The 21388-nt window shown below is 36.1% G+C and overlaps 1 protein-coding gene across 1 annotated transcript in view; it reads right to left on the bottom strand.

Moving 5' to 3' along the window:
• Window positions 1-393: 393 nt before the first annotated feature.
• The window catches only part of DDX46 (DEAD-box helicase 46), a 60106-nt gene continuing 39111 nt past the window's right edge, over window positions 394-21388 (bottom strand). Inside the window, exons 14-23 of the mRNA XM_036749456.1 lie at window positions 18286-18450; window positions 16344-16506; window positions 13440-13633; window positions 12466-12603; window positions 11999-12148; window positions 7592-7765; window positions 6542-6760; window positions 5860-6004; window positions 3226-3299; window positions 394-2312 (exon numbers count right to left, since the gene is read on the bottom strand). Coding sequence (XP_036605351.1) covers window positions 2265-2312; window positions 3226-3299; window positions 5860-6004; window positions 6542-6760; window positions 7592-7765; window positions 11999-12148; window positions 12466-12603; window positions 13440-13633; window positions 16344-16506; window positions 18286-18450 — 1470 coding nt within the window. The 3' untranslated portion in view covers window positions 394-2264. The remainder of the gene's footprint in view (window positions 2313-3225; window positions 3300-5859; window positions 6005-6541; window positions 6761-7591; window positions 7766-11998; window positions 12149-12465; window positions 12604-13439; window positions 13634-16343; window positions 16507-18285; window positions 18451-21388) is intronic.

The raw sequence follows: 21388 nt of genomic DNA, 5'->3' as shown, positions 1-21388 counted from the left end.
TCTCACCAGGGGAGAGGAGAGTGGGAATACCAACGCCCTAGTCTTGGACAGTATAACTAGCTTAATGTAGCCTAAAATCAAATTAGCTGATTTTTTGGCTGCCAAATACTTGTTTCATACTGAGCTTGAAATACACTAACCCCGCCTGCCGCGCGCCCCCCCTGCCAGTTCTTTTTCAGTGCTTCCTTCATTCCTTACTCTGCAAAGGTGGATTTTTGCACCGCTTCATTAAATTCCAAGAGGCCCAAGATACCCATGAAAATGAAGGGCCATACTTTGCTTCAGGTAACATTTGATGGAGAGTTTTTTCAAAAGACATTACTTTTCTCACTTGTCTAAAAGAATAAAAATTATAAAAGTAAAATACAGTGGAAAACTAATGAACAAAGATGATTTAAAGAAAAAAGCACACTTATTTTATTATTTTATTTTTGGAGGAATTTAGAAAACATAGGAACAAATATTGATATATCGCATAAAAAAAAGTTAAAGTCTGTACATCATCCAAATCTTAAAAATCCAACCGTGCCAGTGTGACACTAGGAACAATGAGCTAACATAGTTTGCTTTCTGAACAAAATAATATTTCTAGCATGGCTTCTCTTGATAACTAGCATGACAAACATGAACAGAGTTCTTAAAATGATTAAAAAAAAAAAGTCTCAACACCAAAGTGACTGATGCTGGTTGAAAGCAGCACCAATTGTCAAGTGTGTAGGATGGAAATACACTGTCAAAAGGAAGCATAAACCATCACAGACTGAAGAAAATAAGTAAATAAATAATCTTAAGAGAAAGAGATGTAAGAGATGGCTGAAATTTGAAATTATCTGTTTTGCTTGTGTATTGTTGTACACATAATATGTGGTTCTTTAATCTGTCACCAAGAAAACAATGGACAAGGTGGAACTGGAAACATATTAATTTCTAGGTGACAACTTTTCAGATAAAAATGCTACCCTGAAGTAGTAATGGTTTCACATCCTCTGACACTTAAAGCTATTTAACATACTGTTAAGAAACTGAGTTTGTGATACTATTTACAGTGTATTATTTTTTAAACTGTCCTTCACTCAAGTAAAGAGGATTTTTGTCTCTTAATTAATAAAAATCTTCTACCAAAGCATTCAATTCCTGAAAATCTCTCTCCATTCAGACAGTGTCTTAATTTGAAAGACTTGTACTAAGTACAGATAGGCCCCTGGGTGATCAAAATTTCACAGCCTAAACCAGAAGAACACCATGGAAGCTCCAGATCCAGGAATTTATGTCATCTGAGGGCTAAAAAACAAATACATTTATGACTAATCCAAGAAATAAGCAGTTGGTTTCCCTGAAGAGAGGCCAAGCTTTAAGATGAATGCTAGGTCATAATTTTGCTCCATAATTTTAAAGAAAAGCAGTATACATTCTAATAAGGGCAATCTAGTACTGAGGGTGTCTGTATATATCAAATGTAGAGATATATAATCAAACTATTACAGAGTTGGGAAAAATCTTACTCTTTATAGATTTGGTTATAAAAATCAATTGTCTGTAGGGATGTAAAAAATTTAATTCACAGATTAAAGGGCGTTCTAAAATCAAATGTTAAAATTCTTTTACACATAGAGAAAAAAACTATTAATGCTACACATAGTTTTAATTTGTACAAAAAACACAAAGCAGTTCAAACTGTTATCCATTTTGCTATTCTAAAAGTTAAAACCAAAGACTCTGAACCCATATACTAAATATTTGAGGATAACGACTTCATTTCTAGTTCATATTCTTTGATGTATGCCAATTAGATTTGCCAAGAAAGGCAAAAACAAGACAAGAAAGAGAATGTTACCCTTTGTTTAGGAAATAAGTCAACATTTCATTGTAAGTTAGTAATGTGAATTACTCCAAAAAACAAAGTTAAAAGTGTACGTTACTAATTTCCAATGAAATGTCCAAATCTTCCATATGTATTAAGTTACAAGTCTTAAATCTGTCAGGATTAAAATCTACTTAATCCATATTTCTATACCTGTAAGCATATAAATATTGTTCTAAAGGAAATCATACTCTGCAAACAAGTTTGTTCTAGGTCCTTTCATCTTAGGGGAGCGGACAAAGATTTTTTTTTTTAAAGCAAATACTGGTTTTTCTCGTATAAAAAAATCAGCAAGACAAAATTTTTAAAAATCTTAATTTACAATATACTGTAAACTCCAAAGACAAGAGAAGCCACAAAGTTTCACACACCAGCAACTGGTAAAGAGGTTTTCTCCAGATGTTTATAAAACTTTATATCTTCCTTTATTTGTTGGTTGATATGAATTTTGCTGTAATTAAAAGAATTGTCAAGGTCAGAGAGAGCAAGAAAATACCCCCACCAAACCGAACATCACCCTCTATATAAATTCGATAGCAAAATTTTAAAATAATAAACTTCCATTCAATTAGATGATTTTTTTACATCTTTTCCACTTAATATTTCATCTAAATAATCTAACCATGAATGGAGAAAATACTAACTTTATTGGGTATAAGTAAAATATTAGCAATCTTTCAAGAGCCTATTATTTACCTGTATGTCACTCAACTAGTTATTCACCAGTGGTTTCTACATATCCAATTAATAGATACGCCAAGATGCTGATATACATTTAAGATAGGATAAGGATCTCTAATTTTTCATTGGTATAGAGAACTTCCAGATAAAGAAAATTCCTCTACCAATGCAGGTCAGCACCTTCTCTGAAACTAACAGTCTTAAAGAGTTGCCTAGAGCACTAAGAAATTAAGTGACTTGTCTAGGCTCACACAGCTAGTATGTGTTAGAGGCAGAATTTGAACCTAGGCGCTCTGGCTACTCCTTATGCCACACTGCTTCTTTCATTCACTTAAGAAGATGTCTTTTTTTTTAATGCCAGATACAGGTGGAAAAGTAGCTTAGGATCTAACTTTAAGGTTATTTCCTCCTGTGGCATTCTGTGTAATTTCTTCCATTAACTTTGTGTAGTGAACAGTACTTTTTGTGCCTCACAAGAGTGCTGCATATGGGATATTTGAGTTGAAAAGTCCGATAACACATACTTGGAAGAAAGCAAAAATGAATTTTTCAAATGGATGTGGATCGCACTGTTAATTTTCTAAATAAATATTCAAAAGTTCTAGCTAGGGATACAATGCCTTTGAAAGCACTGCTTTTTCTAAACGCAGTTAATACAAACCACCCAAAAGATTTTTACTTACCAGTCTGATAAGTTCTTCTTTTATAAGCCTAGTAATTTCTGCCTTTGCCTTCTGCACAGCCAGTTCATTGGCACCTAGGAAGATGAGTGGCAAATATATTGTTAGAATCACACATGATGTTTATAGATACATACTGCAGGTCAATTTCAGGCACTCCACATAAATGCCAAGGGAAGCTTTCAATGGCTGCCTAATGGAGGGTCATCCATAAAAGAAGTTTTAAATTACAGGCTTTTAAATATTATTGCTGAGGTCATATTTTGTGACAAATTAAGGCTGGTTAGTACTTTACTAAATGCAAAGAGAATAACAAAGGATGACAATGCAGGAGAAAAGGAACCATCTATAGTTGGGAAGATTTCTACTCTAAGGAAATATTTATATCTTTTCCACTGACATTTCATCAAAACAACAAAATCACACTCAGTGAAAATGATTGGGTAAAAGTAAAATATTAACAACCTTTCAACAGCATATTATTTATCTGTATGTCACTCAAGTACTCACTGGCCAGCAGTTTCTAGATTATGTAATTTCCAGACAAGCCCAGATGCTGATGTACAATTTCTCTGTAGTGAGGAAAGCCAGCCCAAACCCCAATAAATAAGACCTGAAGCCTGTGAGATCAGAGAGAGGGGGCCACACTATGAAAAATCTCAATGAGGACTTGAGAATAACAATAAGGTTATAAACCTGGGAGAGTGGAAGAATTAAAGTAGCTTTGATAAAAATAAGGAAGTTTCAATAAGGGGTAAGACTCAACAAGAAATATCTGAACAAAGAAAATGAAAGAATGTAAGAAATTGTAATGCACCTGCTATTTAATTTTTAAAATCTGACCTGGAAAATAGATCAAAAAGAGATAATTTAAGAATCACCAGACTCCAAGAAAATCATGAACAAATAAAAATCCTGGATAATCTACTTCAAGAAATCAAAAAAGAAAATTGCCCACATCTACTGGAATCAGAGGGCAAAGCAAAAGTAGAAATTACATACCAATCACCTCCTAATCACCTAAGAAACCCCAAACTGAAAACAGCAATATTACAGCCAAAACCCAGCATTTCTAATCAAAGAAAAAATATTATAATCATCCAGAAAGAAAGAGCTTGAGTATCAAAAGATTTCCTTCAGAATCACACAAAATTATGGTAAAACTACAATAAAGAAAAAAAAATCCTGAATACTATTGCTAAATTGCTAGAAAGCAATAAAGGCTTACAACCAAGAATAACTTGCCCTGCAAGACTGAGTAAAATCCACAAGGGAAAAAAACGGACAGAAACTTTGAAAGATAATCACAGGCTTTTGGCTGGGACCACCATTTTCCAGTATCTTGCCAAAAGGACTCACACAAAAGAAAAGGGGAGAGGTGTAGAGAGTTTATGTTCTCCAGACCCTTCTGAAAACATGGTGTGGTTCCTTGGGAGGAGGGAACAAGCATTTATCAAGTACCTACTCTGTGCCAGGAATTGTTTGAAAAGCTTAACAAATATCTTATTTTACTTTTGCAACAACCCTATAAGGTAGAAGCTATTTTATCCCTATTTTTACAGTTGAGAAAACTGAAGCTGACAGAAAACAGTCTGCTCACAGACACACAACTATTAAGTGTCTGAGAGTGGATCTGAACTCAAGTCTTCCTAACTCAGCCCCAGTGGTCTATCCATTGGGTCATTTATCTGCCTTGGCTATATAATAAAAAGGCATTTCAGTTCAAATGAAACATCAGCCACACAAAAAAAGCTTCACAAAGAAAACTTTGTAAGGCCAAATGATTTCTGGAACTAGTTAGTGGCTTTAGCTCTACATAATGTTTATCAACTCTTTGGTCCTCATTTTCTCGGCAGACAGAAAACTTCCTCAGTCCCAGATAAGACAATATATATGACTCAAAAACATTCTGATCTGCTGTGCCCATATTTCAATTTGACTGTACTGAAGTGACACTGGATAAGCCACAATTCTCTATGTGTAGCTAGCATAAGCCATATTCAGTGAAGATGACCTTACAGCTTAGCCTACATCACAGCAACCTCTTACCATGGCTATTTATGCAACAAGAAAGTTGTTGCTCCTACGAAAAAATCAAATTTTTATCAAAATGATTAAAAATAGATCATGGGTATAATCCTTACAAAAGAAACTTCTGCAAATACAATTCAGAGTTTTTTTCTCCCTAATGTGACAGATCATTAGAATACTCACAAGAAAATTTACATCTCCAAATGTGTTAGGCTCTATAGGCCTAGACAAAACAGGCTACCCCACTTGAACTATCTGTTGTCCATCTCTGTGGCCTATTTCTCAAATGGAGACACAAATACTGATCTATTGTCATGGCTATAATCTGACAGTATTAGAAATAAAGGTCTTAAAGCATAGATTCTACTCCTTGGCACTTATGACTGCTTTTAAACCAAAAGGCTTTAAATCATTCAAACGTACCTTAAGTTTCCCATTTGCAGATGAGGGAGAAAAAAAGGTTTCTTGTGGCATAGGGAAAAAAGGACCCCACAATTCCCTAATCTCCTATTGGCTTTGACCCTACTACTGTGTCTATCTACTCCCAACAATTTGCATTTAACAATGATCAAACTCAGGTAGTCTAATAATTTCTCAAGTACATACTTTCAATTGCCAGGTAAATTTTTCGCTCTCCTTCCTTGGGCTCTTTGCCAGGAGGAAAATATGTTCCTCTAATTGTAATAGCAGCTTCAGAATATTCACTGATCCTCTGCAGAGCTTCCTTAGAAGTAACTTTCCACCTTGCAGTCTACGAAAGAAAAAGGGAGAAGAGGCTATTTTATACTAGGAAAAAAGTTCAGGGACATGATAAACAACACATCAAATAACATAAAAGAACAGTTTTATTATAGCACATTATAAGATATCAGAATTAAAAAGATTATGTTCCCAAGCAGTCTCTGTGTGTGTGTGTGTGTGTGTGTGTGTGTGTGTGTGTGTGTGTGTATATATATATATATGAAGTGCATTCATAATAATATTTCCATTTTTCTCACTTTCTAATTTTTTAGATCGCATCAGAAAGTGAAATCAGCTTTGAAAATATGCATGTTTATCAAGTAAGGGTGTTTTTGCTTTTGAACGAGCAACCATCAGGAGGATAAATATACTGAGCCACCTGAAACATTCTTCAACTGGCCGTGATTCCAGTGGTAGAAATAAAAGAGATGAGAAAACTTTTTTGTCAGACAAATCACGGTAACTGGCAACTCGGACTCACCAGGATTCAGGTGAAGGAGATCCATGACAGTCATTTAAAATGGGACAAAAGAGATCTGTCGCTCACCTGTGGGAAATCATTGATCTCCAATTCTTCCTCATATCTCTTAAAAGATTCACTCTGCCCACCATCCTGCCTTTCTTCCTCTTGTTTCTCTATAGGCACGTAATTGAGCTTGGCATTGATCTTTTCGGCAAGCTGTTCTGCAATGGTTTTTGCAGATACAGTGGGGGCCAGAATAGTACCCCCCCTCAGGATTGCATTGGTAGCCTGTTGCATTACATCCTGTAATTAAAGAAGGGCTACAATCAAATCACGGACTAATGGAGGAATCGGCCCGCGGACCCCACCGGAAATTCTTCTTTCATAACCCACTTCAAAGCCCCAAATGCTTCCTTCTCTACCAAACTAAGTCCTCCTCATAAGTACAAATGAGCATGCTATAGATTTGACAACTACACAGGAACACACATTTCGTTTCAATGTGCCTCCTCTATTTTGGAGAAAGGCTTCTAAATAAAAATGCTACTGACACACAAGCGATATTCACTTCCTTACCTTTTCTAAGTTACTTACATATGGAGTAGATTCTACTAGTGCCCAGAAGTTCATTTAAATTAGAAAATTTGTACCACCACAACCCCCTGGAGAACCACCCCAACCAACAATGATTTTACAGTAACTGACTTGACTTACCTGAAGTCTTCAGAATATTGGAGAAACTAACAAACCATTCTTTGGGAATGCTACTAAAGTTCACATACTTGATTAAAAAATTATTAACATAATAAAGACTATTAAACATTATTATAAAGTCACCCACGAAAAACATGCTATATGCAATGTTATTCAGAAACATTTTTCTATGATGTTTGTGTTATCAACCAGTACATTCCTTACAGATGCCATAATCCGTTACAGAGATGATGAGTTAGGTATTCCACAACAGGTATCATTATATAAGTAACTACATTGGAAAACAAAGAGTTAAAGAAACTCCCTACAAATTAAGTAATAGTTATAGTAATTAGATATTAAAATATAGCTATATAATTCAGCATTTTTTAAATGGTTTAGAAAGTAAGGAGCTGAGGCACTGAACAAACCACTTAATACCTGAGCCTCGGCTCCCAAATTCTTCTGGGCGTTGATTCTCAGAGCCAGCCTCTTTGCAATCTCCAGCTTTTCTGCATTTCCAGCAGTTGGAGCAGGGACACTAGAAGTTCCAGGGGCTGCCATGTCTTTAACTCTCTTCTTTGAATTGAACATGCTTTCAATTTGTTCATCAATCTAAACCAGAAAGAAAGAGAAGTTAGGAAATCACTTCATCTAATAATAACTGAGATTTATGTGAGACTTTAACATTTTCAATTACATAAATTATTTCATTGGAGTCTCAACACCCCAGGGAAGTAAGTACTACTAGCATAATCACTCCCAATTTTCTTTTTCAGATTAGGAAATAGAGGTTGATAGAGGTTAAGTGAGTTGCCTATGGTCACATAGCTAACAAAAAATTCTAGAGTATATTTTTTCACACTTCTAGTTTATTTCCTTTATAATTTTACAACCAATAATTGCACATGAAATCATGATACTTATTCTCTTTCTTCTAATCCCCTCTTTTTGCATTTTTTATACCAAGAATTTTTAACCCTTTCTTCTGTATAGACTCTTCAGATTAAGTTCTGGAGTTTTTTTTTTTTCATTCAGAATTGAAGGAAATACTAAATTTCAGTTAGAGGTTAGTGAAAATAAATATGTAATTCCCTCTGCAAGGTAAGGGTGGGGTGTCTGTGGGACCTCAGGTTAAGAATCTCTGATTGAACAGCATTTTTTGTTTTTTTTCAAAAAAGTAAGATCTGACTTTTCTTTACGTTACTTTGTTAACTTTGTGTTCTTTATTTATGTTATTCAAGTCTAGCAGATTACAAAGTATGGACCTCATCAAAACATTCATGTGCTTGACTACTTGCCCCCATTTAACTTTTAAAGAACCAGTCCCCTCTAGCACATAAGGATAAGTGGCAAGAGACCTGACTAGAACAATTTAAAGAGATACTCTAAGAATTTCAGATCAAATACCTACAGTTCAGCGTGCTCCTAAGGCATCAGTCAAGTGAAAACAAACCAGCCTGACAGCTCTGCTGAAGAACTCAATAATTTGTGGCACACAGTTGAATGGGGGCATACACACACAGAGGGAAAATGGAAAGAATGATAGACAGTCAAATGCAAATGGAAAGCTAAATGCAGAGTTGCTTATTCTCAATTAAGTTGTTCAATATCTACCTCCAAGTAAAGCCACCAAACTCTTGGGATCCTGGATTCCCAAAAAGGCAGTGAAATGTAATTAAGTTTTCTTGGGTCAAATTACTTTTCCAAATAAAAGAAAAATACACTATTGTATTTTATTTTAAATATAATTAACAATTAATAATAATCATAATAGCTTTAAAAATACAGCTTATAAAGTTTGCAAAGCCCCAAATATTTTGATTTTTACAACCACTCTGGGAGGTTAGGTGCTGTTATTACACCCTTTCTGACAAATGAGGAAACTGAAGCCCAGAAGCTGACACAGCTCATGTAAGAGGAAGGATTTGAACTCAGGACTTCCTGACTCCAGCTCTAGTGTGCCGTCTAGTTGCCTTCTGACTGGAGAAAGTTAAGGAAATAAGGGGGAAAAAAAACGAAAATTGGTTTTCCAGTCAATCTACAACGATTGCAAAAAATCTATATCCCAAGGTTCCACTGAGTATCCAACATCTCTACTGCATTTTCACCTTTCCCAGCAACTGCTTACCTGGCATATCTCTTTACTCAAAAAAGAATGACATAATGATTTAAGGCTATTATGATTTCTTTTCATAAAGTAACTTCTTTCTTTTAAAAAACACTGAAATACTTAGTTTGGGAATCAAAAAAAAAAAAACAAACCACCCCAGGGAATCTCAGAGTTGGAAGGTGTCTCAAAAACATCTACTCCAAGTTACAATTAAAGAATAAATCTTCTTTTTACACTCAAAAAACTTGCTAGCTGTAGCAAAGGGAAAATATTTTCTGTTAAGATCCATATATTGAAAAAATCTTGATTCGAGACTTTAAAAATGAACGAGGTTAATTTTAAAAACATTTTATTGCATAAGTCAGTTCCAAATCAATTTAGTTCATAGGAAACTATTTAGAGAGGAAGGGAACTTAGAGGTCATCTGTAATTGAAACAGAGGTGAGCAAAAGAGCTCAGAACATCTTTGAAAAAGTCTACATGTAGGACATATCTGGTAATAATTGGGATTATTGAAGAATGTTTATATATGTACACAAAAGTGTGAAAGCTTTCACTGTTCTAGTTAAGCTCCTTTGAGACTATACTTAATTCTTTACCCCGCCACGCAAATTTAGTGTACAATCACCAAATCTGAATTGAATAGAATCTGAGTGATAGTATTCAGCTGATGCTCTAAATAGTGCTTACTATTTTAACATAAATGATATTTAAAGGTTCAGTTCAATAGCCTTAGTAGTATTACAATATAGCATAATCAATGCTTGTCTTTATCCTGAGCTGGCGTTTTCAGCATTCCTGTCCTATTATCCCTTTTTGACAGGAGATAATGCCTTGATTCTACGAAGGTTATTTGGTACTTTGAATGAGGGTTCCATGTTGCTTGGAGCAAAATTGCTAGTGAAGTTTATCTTTTCTCTCTCCAACAGTGAGAGTTTCATCAAGACCTCTTTTGTTAAATATTGACTTTAGACCTTAAGATTTCAGAATTTTTTAAAATAAGTATTAAAAAAGAACTGTTGGGGGCAGCTAGGTGTGGTGCATTGAGTAGAGGACTGGCCCTGGAGTCAGTAGGACCTGAGTTCAAATGCAGCCTCAGACACTTGACACATGTATTAGCTGTGTGACCCTGGAAGTCACTTAACCCCAATTACCCTGCCATCCCCCAGGAAAAAAAAACCCGAAAACAAAAATAACTGTGGTCCACAGTCTGCTGCTACTTTAAGTTTTACTCTAAAGCATCAAATTTAGAAAGTTTCTCTTAAATAGATCTGTAAAAGGGTGTGGTGTGGAGAACACCTTTCTCATGAAGAGTAGGCCCTACAACTTGTAAATGAGATGGTGTCTGCAGAAGAACCTCAACTGGAAGATTTCAAAAATATTCTTTGGACCTCAGAGCCAGCCCCAAACTAAGAGACACATATTTTTCAGCTTTTAAAGAAAAACAAAAATGAGGAAAGTTAACATGTTGCCATAAGGCATTTGGTTTACAAACTGAGGTACAGATCTAAAATAGGGTCATTGAGGATCTACAAAAAAGATCTCAAAGGATCTTCTGGAAAGAGTTAAAGAGGCAAGTAAATATACCTGTCCAGAGTTAATTCCTAAGGACATATTGGGGGGAGGGGAAGGAAGGAAAGGGACACAGAAGGCCATAAGAGCTGGTGGTACAGTGGATACTTCTGGTTTGGAGTTAGGAAGATCTGAGTTCAAATCCAGCCTAAGATATTTACCAGCTGTGTGACACTGGGCAATTCACTTGACCTGTTTGCCTCAGTTTTCTCATCTGTAAAAGGGGATACCTCCTAGGGTTGTTATGAGAATTAAACAAATATCTGTAAGTGCTTAGCACAGTGCCTGACATATAGTACGTGCTATATAAATAAATGCTTGTTTGCTTCCTCTTTTCCCTCCTCCCCATTATGTATCTTACCCTATTTGTGACTGACCCTTTCTTAACCTGTTCATGTGTGCACAAATAACAGAACATGAGCCTGAGTAACCACCAGGTGGGTCCCTAGCTTTAGACATGGAGTAGAGCTGCTGCCAGGGATCATGTCCTTTCAAAGTAGTATAAGAATAAAATATAAATGCTCCTAAGCGGTAAGACCAAAGTGCACAACTGTATCTTTTTATAACCACAACCAAAATACTGCCTTTCATAATAAAATTATGAGCTAGGATAACATCGAGTATGTGGGATTTGGTGGGACGTGCTTTCATCAATAACACCACAGAAGAGACCATGTCCCCGAGTGCTGTCGCTGCTGTTCTTTGTCCTTTGCTCTTGAAGAGGCCCAATAACATCCCAAGGGCGATGTCGTGACCTGGATATGAGTGAGGCAGAGCTGCTCAAAGGCGTCAGCTTCACTCTCTCCTCCAGACACCAAAGTCCAGTGGCAGGACAAAGGTCGAGACGACTGAAGCTGGGACGATCTACTTTTTGTCCTACGTGATTTCTTGAGGATTTTAAAAAGCCCACTGTGTTTCAAATGGAGCTACTGAACACCACTGTAAAATCCAAATCATGCTGGCTTTCATGGAGTGGTCATTAATAGCTTCAGTGGCTCACTGTTCAGGTTTTGATATTCCTAATAAGAATGGGGCAAGACCTCAATAAGCCTAAAGATGTAATTAAGAACTGAATACACTAATTAAGTATTGAATAATGTGAAGAAACAGCATTCTGTAAAGCACTTTCTGATAGAAAGGGGATTTAGGATGAAAATTCTTACATCAACTGCAGTATCTTCATCATCTGAATCCTGCAGACCAAGTGCTGCTTTTTGTAACTTCTTCCTCTCATTGGCCAAAGCTTGTTCTGTTTCATCAAATTTGAATCCTTTACCAGAAAAGCCACTACTTTTTTTAATTATCTTCCCTTCCTACCAGAAAGAAGGAAAAAAATGACACATACAATTTTATGAGTTTTTTTAATAGATGCTAATGGAACTATTTCCCAATGTGTTATACTAATGCAATATATCTTGATATGTAAAGACAAGTTAATATTGAGACAAGCAATTTCAATAACCTCAAGAAAATTAAAAAAAAAATTTTCAGATTAATTTTTCCCTAATGTAGATGGACATGTAAATAACAAAGCCAAAAAATATTAAAGTACATCAACAATTTGGAAAAAATGAGTGGGGCCTGGGGTGGGGTAGAGTGGGTAGGTGTAGGTATAGGGAGGCTGACTTACAGCTTTCTGTTGATCTTTGAAATCACTCCAAAGTTTTTCCAGATCAGGAGGGACTGCAGTCCCTGACAACTCCAGAGCTTTAATTATATCACCTGCATACCTTGCTTGGTCTTCTGTGATAAAAGTGTAGGCATATCCCTAGCGAATTAAGAAAAACAGAACATAATGCAATACAAAACCTATATGAGATAACACTAAGATCACAAATAGAGCCATTTTCAAAACTATGATTTCTAAGGCAAAAATCTTAAAAAGGATTAAGGAAACTTTCTAAATTTGATGTGTTAGAATAAAACTTAAAGTAGCAGCAGACTCTGGACCACAGTTACTTTTAAAAACTTATTTTAAAAGATTCTGAATTCTTAAGATCTAAAGTCAATATTCAACAAAAGAGGTCTTCATGAAACTCTCACTTTTGGAGAGAGAAAAAATTTCACAAGCAATTTTGCTCCAAGCAACATGGAACCCCCATTCAAAGTACCAAATAACCTTTATATAATCAAGGCATTATCTCCTATCAAAAAGGGATAATAAGACAGGAATGCTGAGCAAAACGCCAGCTCAGGATAAAGACAAGTATTGATTATGCTATATTGTAATACTACTAAGGCTATTGAACTGAACCTTTAAATATCATTTATGTTAAAATAGTGAACACTATTTAGAGCATCAACTGAATACTATCACTCAGATTCTATTCAATTCAGATTTGGTGATTGTACACTAAATTTGCGTGGCGGGGTAAAGAATTAAGTATAGTCTCAAAGGAGCTTAACTAGAACAGTGAAAGCTTTCACACTTTTGTGTACATATATAAACATTCTTCAATAATCCTAATTATTACCAGATATGGCCTACATACAGACTTTTTCAAAGATGTTCTCAGCGCCTTTGCTTGCCTCTACTTCAATTATTTTTTTAAATGCAAAAAAGATAGTTTATAGAAAATGGCAAAATAATGCAACTTCTTTTACTTTGTTGCCTGCTCTTCCAGTTCTGCCTGCTCTGTGCACATAATCCTCATAATGGTTAGGGCAGCTATAATTCACTACGAGGATTAGATGTTTCACATCAAGTCCTCGTGCAGCAACAGAAGTGGCCACCAGAAGTTTACATGTCCCATTCTTAAAGTCGTTAATGATGCTATCTCTGTCATATTGATCAATGCCTGCAAACAAACCACACAAAAATGTGAAACCATATACGATTAAGTATTTCACTTCATTGCATACTAACAGGATAATAACGAATCAAGATTAGAAGTAAAGAATGAGACAAATTCAATTTACATTGGCCACTCTCCCAATTCATCAACTATATGCAGGAAATAGAAGATAGTGAAATTAAGCATTTTAGTTAAGTTTCTCTCTGTCATCTTCAAAAATCAGTCTTTAGCTTCCTTTCTGAAAGGACTGTAAAGAAGACCTTTCCAACAATTTAAAATTATGTAAGAAGAGTCATTAAAAAGTGCATATCTTTTTCTTAAAAAATTTAAAATTCGTTATTCTGCATTTGACAAACACCAAATACATATATATATATATATATATATATTTCCATATAAAAAGAACAGAAAAAGAGTGCATGAAATCACAAATCTCTTTCATTACAAATAACATGGATTTAGAGCTAGAAAGGATCTGAGTCTAACCTCTACATTTTACAGATGAGAAAATGGAGCTATCTAGGTTAAATGACTTGCCCAGGACCACAAAGCTAGTAAATTTCTAAGGCTGATTCAAACCTAGGTCTTCCTGACTCTAAGTTACCCACATCACACTACCCATTAGTTCCTAAAACCAACTCCCTTGTCAGTGCTTACCTCAAAACCTCTTTTTGTCCTTTTCTATGCATTTTTAAATGCTTTATAGATGCTTTCTTCTTTTTTCATTCTTTCTGATAGCTATCACTCCCTATTTTCAATTTCTCTCTCCCCCAAATAAAAAACTCTTCCCTTATTACAAGTCAACATAGTCCATTAAAATAGATACACACATCAGCAATGTCCAAAAAGCATGTCTTATGCTACATCTCTAGGACATCACCTCTTTGTCAAGAGGTGGGAAACATGCTACGCTCTGGAGTAGTGCTTGGTCAGTGCACTGATCAGAGTCCTAAAGTCTAAGTACTTTTTCTTTGCAATTTAAAGTCTTTGTATATACTGTGCCCTAAGATCTGCTCATTTCACTCTGCATTAGTTTGTACAGGTTTCCCTAAATCTTTCCCTTTAATCCTTTTCTATAATGTCATAATATTCTAAATATTGACATAACATAATAGCCAATACCCAAATGGAGAGATAAGCCATATAAGAGAGGTCAGCTACAGTATGAACGGAAAGTCCTAAGGACATAACGGCAGAGCAGATGATAAAATCCAGCTGTCCTCCCTCTCACCAAAGGGTTGTAGGTGGTGATTCCTAGATCATTTAAGTGGTATAAAAAACCATGTTACATGAAATCTGAGCCAGGAGCATAGCTTTAAAAAGAGGAAGAGTGCACCTGTTAAAGAAAGCCCAGCAGGAAGCTCTCTGGTCAACCTGAGAGAAGGGGTCCTCAAGAAGAGCCCAGATGAACTATATTTTTGAGCAATGAAAGAATGAGTGAATGTAACTACTAAGACATCTTCAAAGATCTCTGAAAGACTGGCCATCAGGAAAAGTATCACAGGATTAGAGAAGGGCAAATTTTCCAATTTTTAGTCAAGAAAAGAAACTAAAAGCAACAGGCCAGTAAGCTTGGCTGTGATTCCTGGCAAAATTCTAGAATGCATTTTAAAGATGTGGTTAGTGAACAGATGGTCAGTAGGAAAGGAAGTTGTAATCAGGGTCAGCATGACTTCATCACGAACAGGCCAGACCAGACTGACATTACTTTTGACAGGTTAAACTGGTTGATCAGTGGAAAGCTAGAGAAATAAATTATCTAGATTTTAGCAAAGCATTTATTTGACAAACTCTCTTATGACATTCTTGTTGAAAAGCTGGAAATAATGAATTGATAGACTCATGGAATAGTCATTAATAGTTTGGTGTCAACTTGGAAGATCTCTGATACAGGGCCTAAGTGATCTATGCTAGTGAAGCTGTTTTTGACATTTTTATTAATGACCTAGTGAATGAACAATCATTTATAATCTTTTTTTAATGTTTTTTGACAGGGGGTGGGAGAAAGAAGAAGGGAAGAGGAAAAGGTTGGTGGCTTGTTTCTTCTTGTCTTTTGTTTCTTTTCATATATTTAAATATCTATAAGTGTTGATGGAAATGAGATAGATTTCTTTCTAAAACAAATGTTTCCCGTATACATTGCTGGAAGGAGATAGTTTGAAATACATAGACATATGGATATCCTATACTTTGTTTAATTTGAGTGTTAAAAAATACGAAGTCTAGAAAAATGGATGCTGTAGAATAATGTCATTCAACTGTTACACGTGGATAACAACCAAAAACTCTGTCATAACATTCTATATGTAATGATAACTAAAAAATTCTTAAGGAAAATCACACTGATAACTGAAGACATTTTATGGAATGATGTAAACCTTGCTTAAAGAAGACTTATGTAGCATGTAAGGAAGTAAATACCCAATAATTTAACTGTTTTATACCAGATCATTTATGTAAAATTGAACCAACCTAGTACTTAAGAAATAAAAGTGAAACAATATAATAAAAGTGACTTGAAACATCAATATTTTAAGTATTAAAAATCTGATCTAAAGACAAGTAGTTGTCTATTTTCTTACTGCACGCAATGTATAACATCCTCTGCCTCAACCCTGTTCCAATTAATACAAACCAAGAAATGGAAAATAAATAAATAACTTAAAGGCATTAACTAAATCACTGCTAACAAATCAATATATATACACATTACCTCCATGAAGAGACATGCAAGGGTAAGATGCTCTCATTAAGTCCTTCAAAAGACCATCAGCATGTTCCTGTTTATCTACAAATATGATAACAGATCCTGACTCCTGGTAATGGCCTAGAAGCTCAAGTAACTTCAGAAACTTGTTTTCTTCTTCAATTACAATCTAAAAACACCAAGAAGTTAATAATATGAACTCTTATTATTTTCTTTGGACAGATCATCATCCACATTTTATTTGTGACAAAACATGATTTAAGCCCCCTAATAAAGCAAAAAGAAAAAGGTTATTGAATTTTTTAGAGGAGACTGATAGACCTTGGGCAACATCTTGAAAAATCAATGTCCCCTCCTTCTCCTCATTCTCCATGCTGCTGGGTAACTGGACATCATAACACGGACAGATTGTGGATCCAGATCAGGATACACATAGCCTACGAGTTTTGTTACTTCTGACATTCCACCCATACATTCTTGGTGTGGGAGGGAAAAAGAGAAGAATAAAAAATGGACAGTCATAGTCAGTTACATGCACTCTCTCTTTATGTCTGTCTGTCTCTTACAGTCTTTGTCTTTAATTCACACCCAGATAAAGTATTATCTCTCTTCTGTAAAGACTTCCTTGACCTTCCCTTGGACCCAAGGTATTAATATTCTTTCTCTCCTCAAATTATCAAGTATGTATTTATCCAAATACACCTTCTCTCACAAAACAGATTTAGAGCTAGATGGACCAAGGTCATGTTCTAGTCCAATCCTCCATCTTATTGAGATGAGGCAACTGAGGCCCAGAGAAGTTAAGTGATTTTATTCATTCCTATTCTTCCAATAACATTTCAGTTCCTTCACAGCATTAACTATTTTGTTTTGTTTTTACATCCCTATTACCTAGAAGAATGCTTTGCTCATAGAAGGAGCTTAACAAATTTTTGTTGAACTGAATTTTTCAAATGAAAAAATAATTTTAGCTTTTAGACGTTCAAGACTGAATGGTTTCCACAATCCAAAAAAATAATCATTCCTTTTTTTAAAACACATACTCCATACTACTTTTTCCTTCTTTCTGCTTTGTATTAACTATTTGCTAACACATTTTCTACCCAACTAAACTATGGGCTCTGAAGGAAGATGCTGCCTTAAATTCCCTTTAAACTGCTACTAGTAATTAGTATAAAGCCTCTCACAAAGATGCTTAATAAGGTTGTTGAATTAATCAATTCTGTCTAACTTTAGAAACAATCATCTACCTTCCCAGAGCATTGCCAAAAGGATCAAACAAGAATGGCAATTATAGCCCCTGGAAAATAAAACAGACCTAGAGAAATGCAACATATTTTGTTGACAGAACAACTGGTATAGAAAGCAACATATGATATAAGATGCAGTCGATGTGCTCGTTGGTTTTGCTGAACTACTTATTTTATAAATAAGGAAATCTGGCTGAGAGGGGTTTGTTTAAGGACAAAATGATGGTAAATATCAGAACTAGGACTCAACTCAGGTCCTCTGACTCTGAGAATGGTGCTCTTTCCATTAAGTCAGAGTGAAAGGTGTTGGGGTAGGGGGTGGGGAGTGGTCATAAACAATGTCTGCTCCCTCCCCCATCCTCCCCCCTCCCCTGCAGCTAATTAGATGGCAGATACGAAGGTCAGCCCCTGGCTAATTAAAGTAATGCCCTAAAGCAGGGCTGTCCAAAACACGGGACGTGCGCCCCCAGGCGGCCGGCCTGTGTCTACCACGAGCACAGAAATCAACACAAATGCTTTAAAGCATTTATGTCAATTTCCACACCCGTAGTAAACACAGGCGCACTGTGGCCTGCGGGACTCACTTTGGACAGCCCTGCCCTAAAGGGATGAATTCCACCGCTTACCTCTAAAACCAGACTCAATAATGAAAGTTTAGCTATGAACTTTTATATTTCACAAAGGGTTGTTATACTTACCACCTGTTGTTCAACATCAGAGCAAACCACGCTTCTGCCTCCAACCTGTACTTCAATTGGTTTACTCAGGATCCGACGGGCCAAAGCCTCCATTGCTCTAGGGAAAGTGGCAGAAAACATAACAGTTTGCCGATCAGGTCGGACATTATCCACGATGCGCATGACCTGTTGGAAATATAGCAAACAAATAATCATGACTAATATCTCTCCAAAATTTCTTTGGAGAAAATAACATCTTCCATCTTAGCAACACTGTAAAATTATCCTCTTATTTCCAGCACATGGTAATTATAGGCAACATTTATATGGAAGTTTACAAAATGCTATAATACATTCATTTAACTCACACAGTAGCTCCATGAGAAGTCCTAGAGGCGTTCCTCATTTTACTGGTGAGAAAACTAGGGCATGGTTAGGTTAAATGACTTGCCTAAGGTCACACAGTAAGTAACCAACAGTCAGACAGGCACAGGAGCCCCCCTTGGACCACTGGTCCTGCTGGTTTAGTCCTCATTTCCATCACTAGGGCAAACAACTCCTGTGGAGAGGGGTCAGCCATCCTCAAATGCCAACCAGCCATGACACAGAGGGCAAGCAAGCTAACATAGCTAAAGCACCCCACCACTACTTCCCAACAGATCCTAATAGAGAGAGCTTACAGCCCAGTGCCCTCAGTCCTCATCCTGGGAAGCGCCCCCGTGGAGATGTAGGCTGGCAACTAATTTCTCCTGCAACTGCTACAGCCAGAGCCACTGAATACCCGGAAAAGAAAGTTCTTGCCACCAAAGACCTTGGCACTGTCAAATGATTCTGTATCAGCAACTATCATTTTGTCAGTGAAAACGACATTAAAGAAGTATTAAAATCTGCTCTGGTGCTGCACCATAAGGACCATGGGGCTTTTTCTGAGCTGCACCTGAAACCTTCCATTTATGTTGTCTTCCCCACTGTAATGAGCAGCTCCCTGACAGTAGATTCTATCTTACTTTTCTAGCTCTATCCAGAACTTAGCACATTTGCTTTGAACATAGTAAATGCTTAATAACTACTTCATTCAAGTAACAAAGCTGAAATTCTTATTTTAAATCTTATACTTTTTAATGATATATAATGAATCCAATAATACTAAAGGATAGCTAAACTCAAATTAATTACAACTGATTTTGGTCCTACAGAATATATGATGTTCTTCCCTGACCTCATCAAGGAGGTAGGAGATTACAGCAGCAAAATATTGCATATGCTATCAGATATTTTGTATATGCCATTGTATATTGTATATTGTATTGTATATGCTATCAGGTTATTCTGTTGGTCAGTTTTGCTTTATTACAGAGAAAGTTCTGGGAATGGGGAGGCCAGGAAGTACAATAATCAGGACTGTGGAATAAAAAACAAATAAAACCTTAAAAAAATTCAAGTGCTTTTTCCATAACACCAAACTGCTTTTACAGGTAGCATGTTGTAGATCACCAAAAGGAAGTATTTGACACATTGATTAAGATAATAAAGAATCCTCATTGTACAGATTACACTGAAGCTTATTACTTTGTGTCAAATTTTTAAAAATCAGATAAAAATCTCAGAAATGTGAGACAAATAGCCTGCCTTCTTAAAGAACAATGAACATAAATTAATTTTCTCTTGATAAAAGCCTTTCTCTATCATAGTACTGTATATAGATGCCATGAGGGGCTTTTGAGGTGTGTGAGGTACCTAACCCTACACTAAACTACCCAAGACTGCTAAAGTTTTTTGAATTCTTTCCCTCTCTTGATATCAACTCTGTTTCTTCTCCTACTGTTGGCATGTGTTCCTCTAGCAACCCTGGGACAGTCACATCATCTACTTTCCATTTCTAATTTGCTCATTGTAATTATGATTACCATCATTAGCCAGACACGTCCCAGGGATGTGATCAATAACACTGATGCTCAGGTATGTGCTAAATTTCATGACCTCTGGGGTTCCTTCTAGGTCTAAGATTCTATGATTCTCTAATATATCTAGGAAGCCAGTTCCTAAACTTTCTAGAATTATGTAAAAGCCAACAGACTCTAAGTGAAGGCCTAAGGGGTTAGTCCATAAATAAAATACATGATGTTTAATGCGAAGACACTTACACTTACTTTGCAGCTAAATGGTTCGTATTGATTGTCTATGTATTTATAAAGAGGATGCAGTTAGGTGGCACAGTGGACAGAGTTCTGGGTCTGAAATCAGGAAGACCTGAGTTCAAACTATGCTTCAGTCTCTTCCTAGCTGTGTTACAGTGGACAAGTCACTTAAATTTTTCATAGTCTCACTCTCCTCATATCCAAAATGGGGATCACAGTAACACAGGGTTGTTGTGAGGACCAAGTGAAATATCATATGCAAAGTGCTCTGCAAACCTTAACAATTGACACAAATGCTATCATTACTGTCTGTCTATTCAAACACCTTTTTAAAAAATTTCCATTCAATTCAATGCAGTATTCATCAAGCAAGGTCCTCTTTAAAGCTATTTTTCAGGAAACTAAACTTTTAGACTTCTAGAAAAATGAGATCTTTTTCTACCACAACATCTGGCACAGATCTCCTCCTTTCCTTCCACATAATCAACCTAGTTCAAGCCTTCACCTTCCTTCTTCTTGAAGCAACTAAGGGCCTAGTAGCTACAGTACCTGACCTGGAATCATTAAGACTCCAATTCAAACCTGTCTTTAAACACTTTACTAGCTGTGTGACCTCCCAGGATTGTTATAGGGATACAATGAGATAATATCTATAAAGCACTCTGCACACTTACATAAACTCGCTATTATTATTTTTGACTGTCACAATAGCCAGCTTGGTCCTTCTGCTTCGAGCTTCCTCCTACTCCAATCCATCTTCCACAGAGCCTCCAAAGTGATTTTCATATGACCTTTCTACCTCTAGGATCAAACCTCCGCTCATTTGGTACCGAAAGTTCTGCAGAACCTAACCCCCTTTTTATCCATCCTACCTTTTTATACATTACTCTGCAATTTAACGGTAACTGCCTACTTGATGTTCTGAATTCCTACAACACTGAATCTCCCATCTCCATTCCTTTACCCCTTATCCTCGGCATGCACTC

The sequence above is a fragment of the Trichosurus vulpecula genome, chromosome 3 (genome assembly GCF_011100635.1).
Source record: "Trichosurus vulpecula isolate mTriVul1 chromosome 3, mTriVul1.pri, whole genome shotgun sequence".
Classification (NCBI taxonomy): Eukaryota; Metazoa; Chordata; class Mammalia; order Diprotodontia; family Phalangeridae; genus Trichosurus; species Trichosurus vulpecula.
The sequence above is the reverse complement of the archived record's forward strand: the minus strand, read 5'-3'. Positions and strand labels throughout refer to the sequence as shown.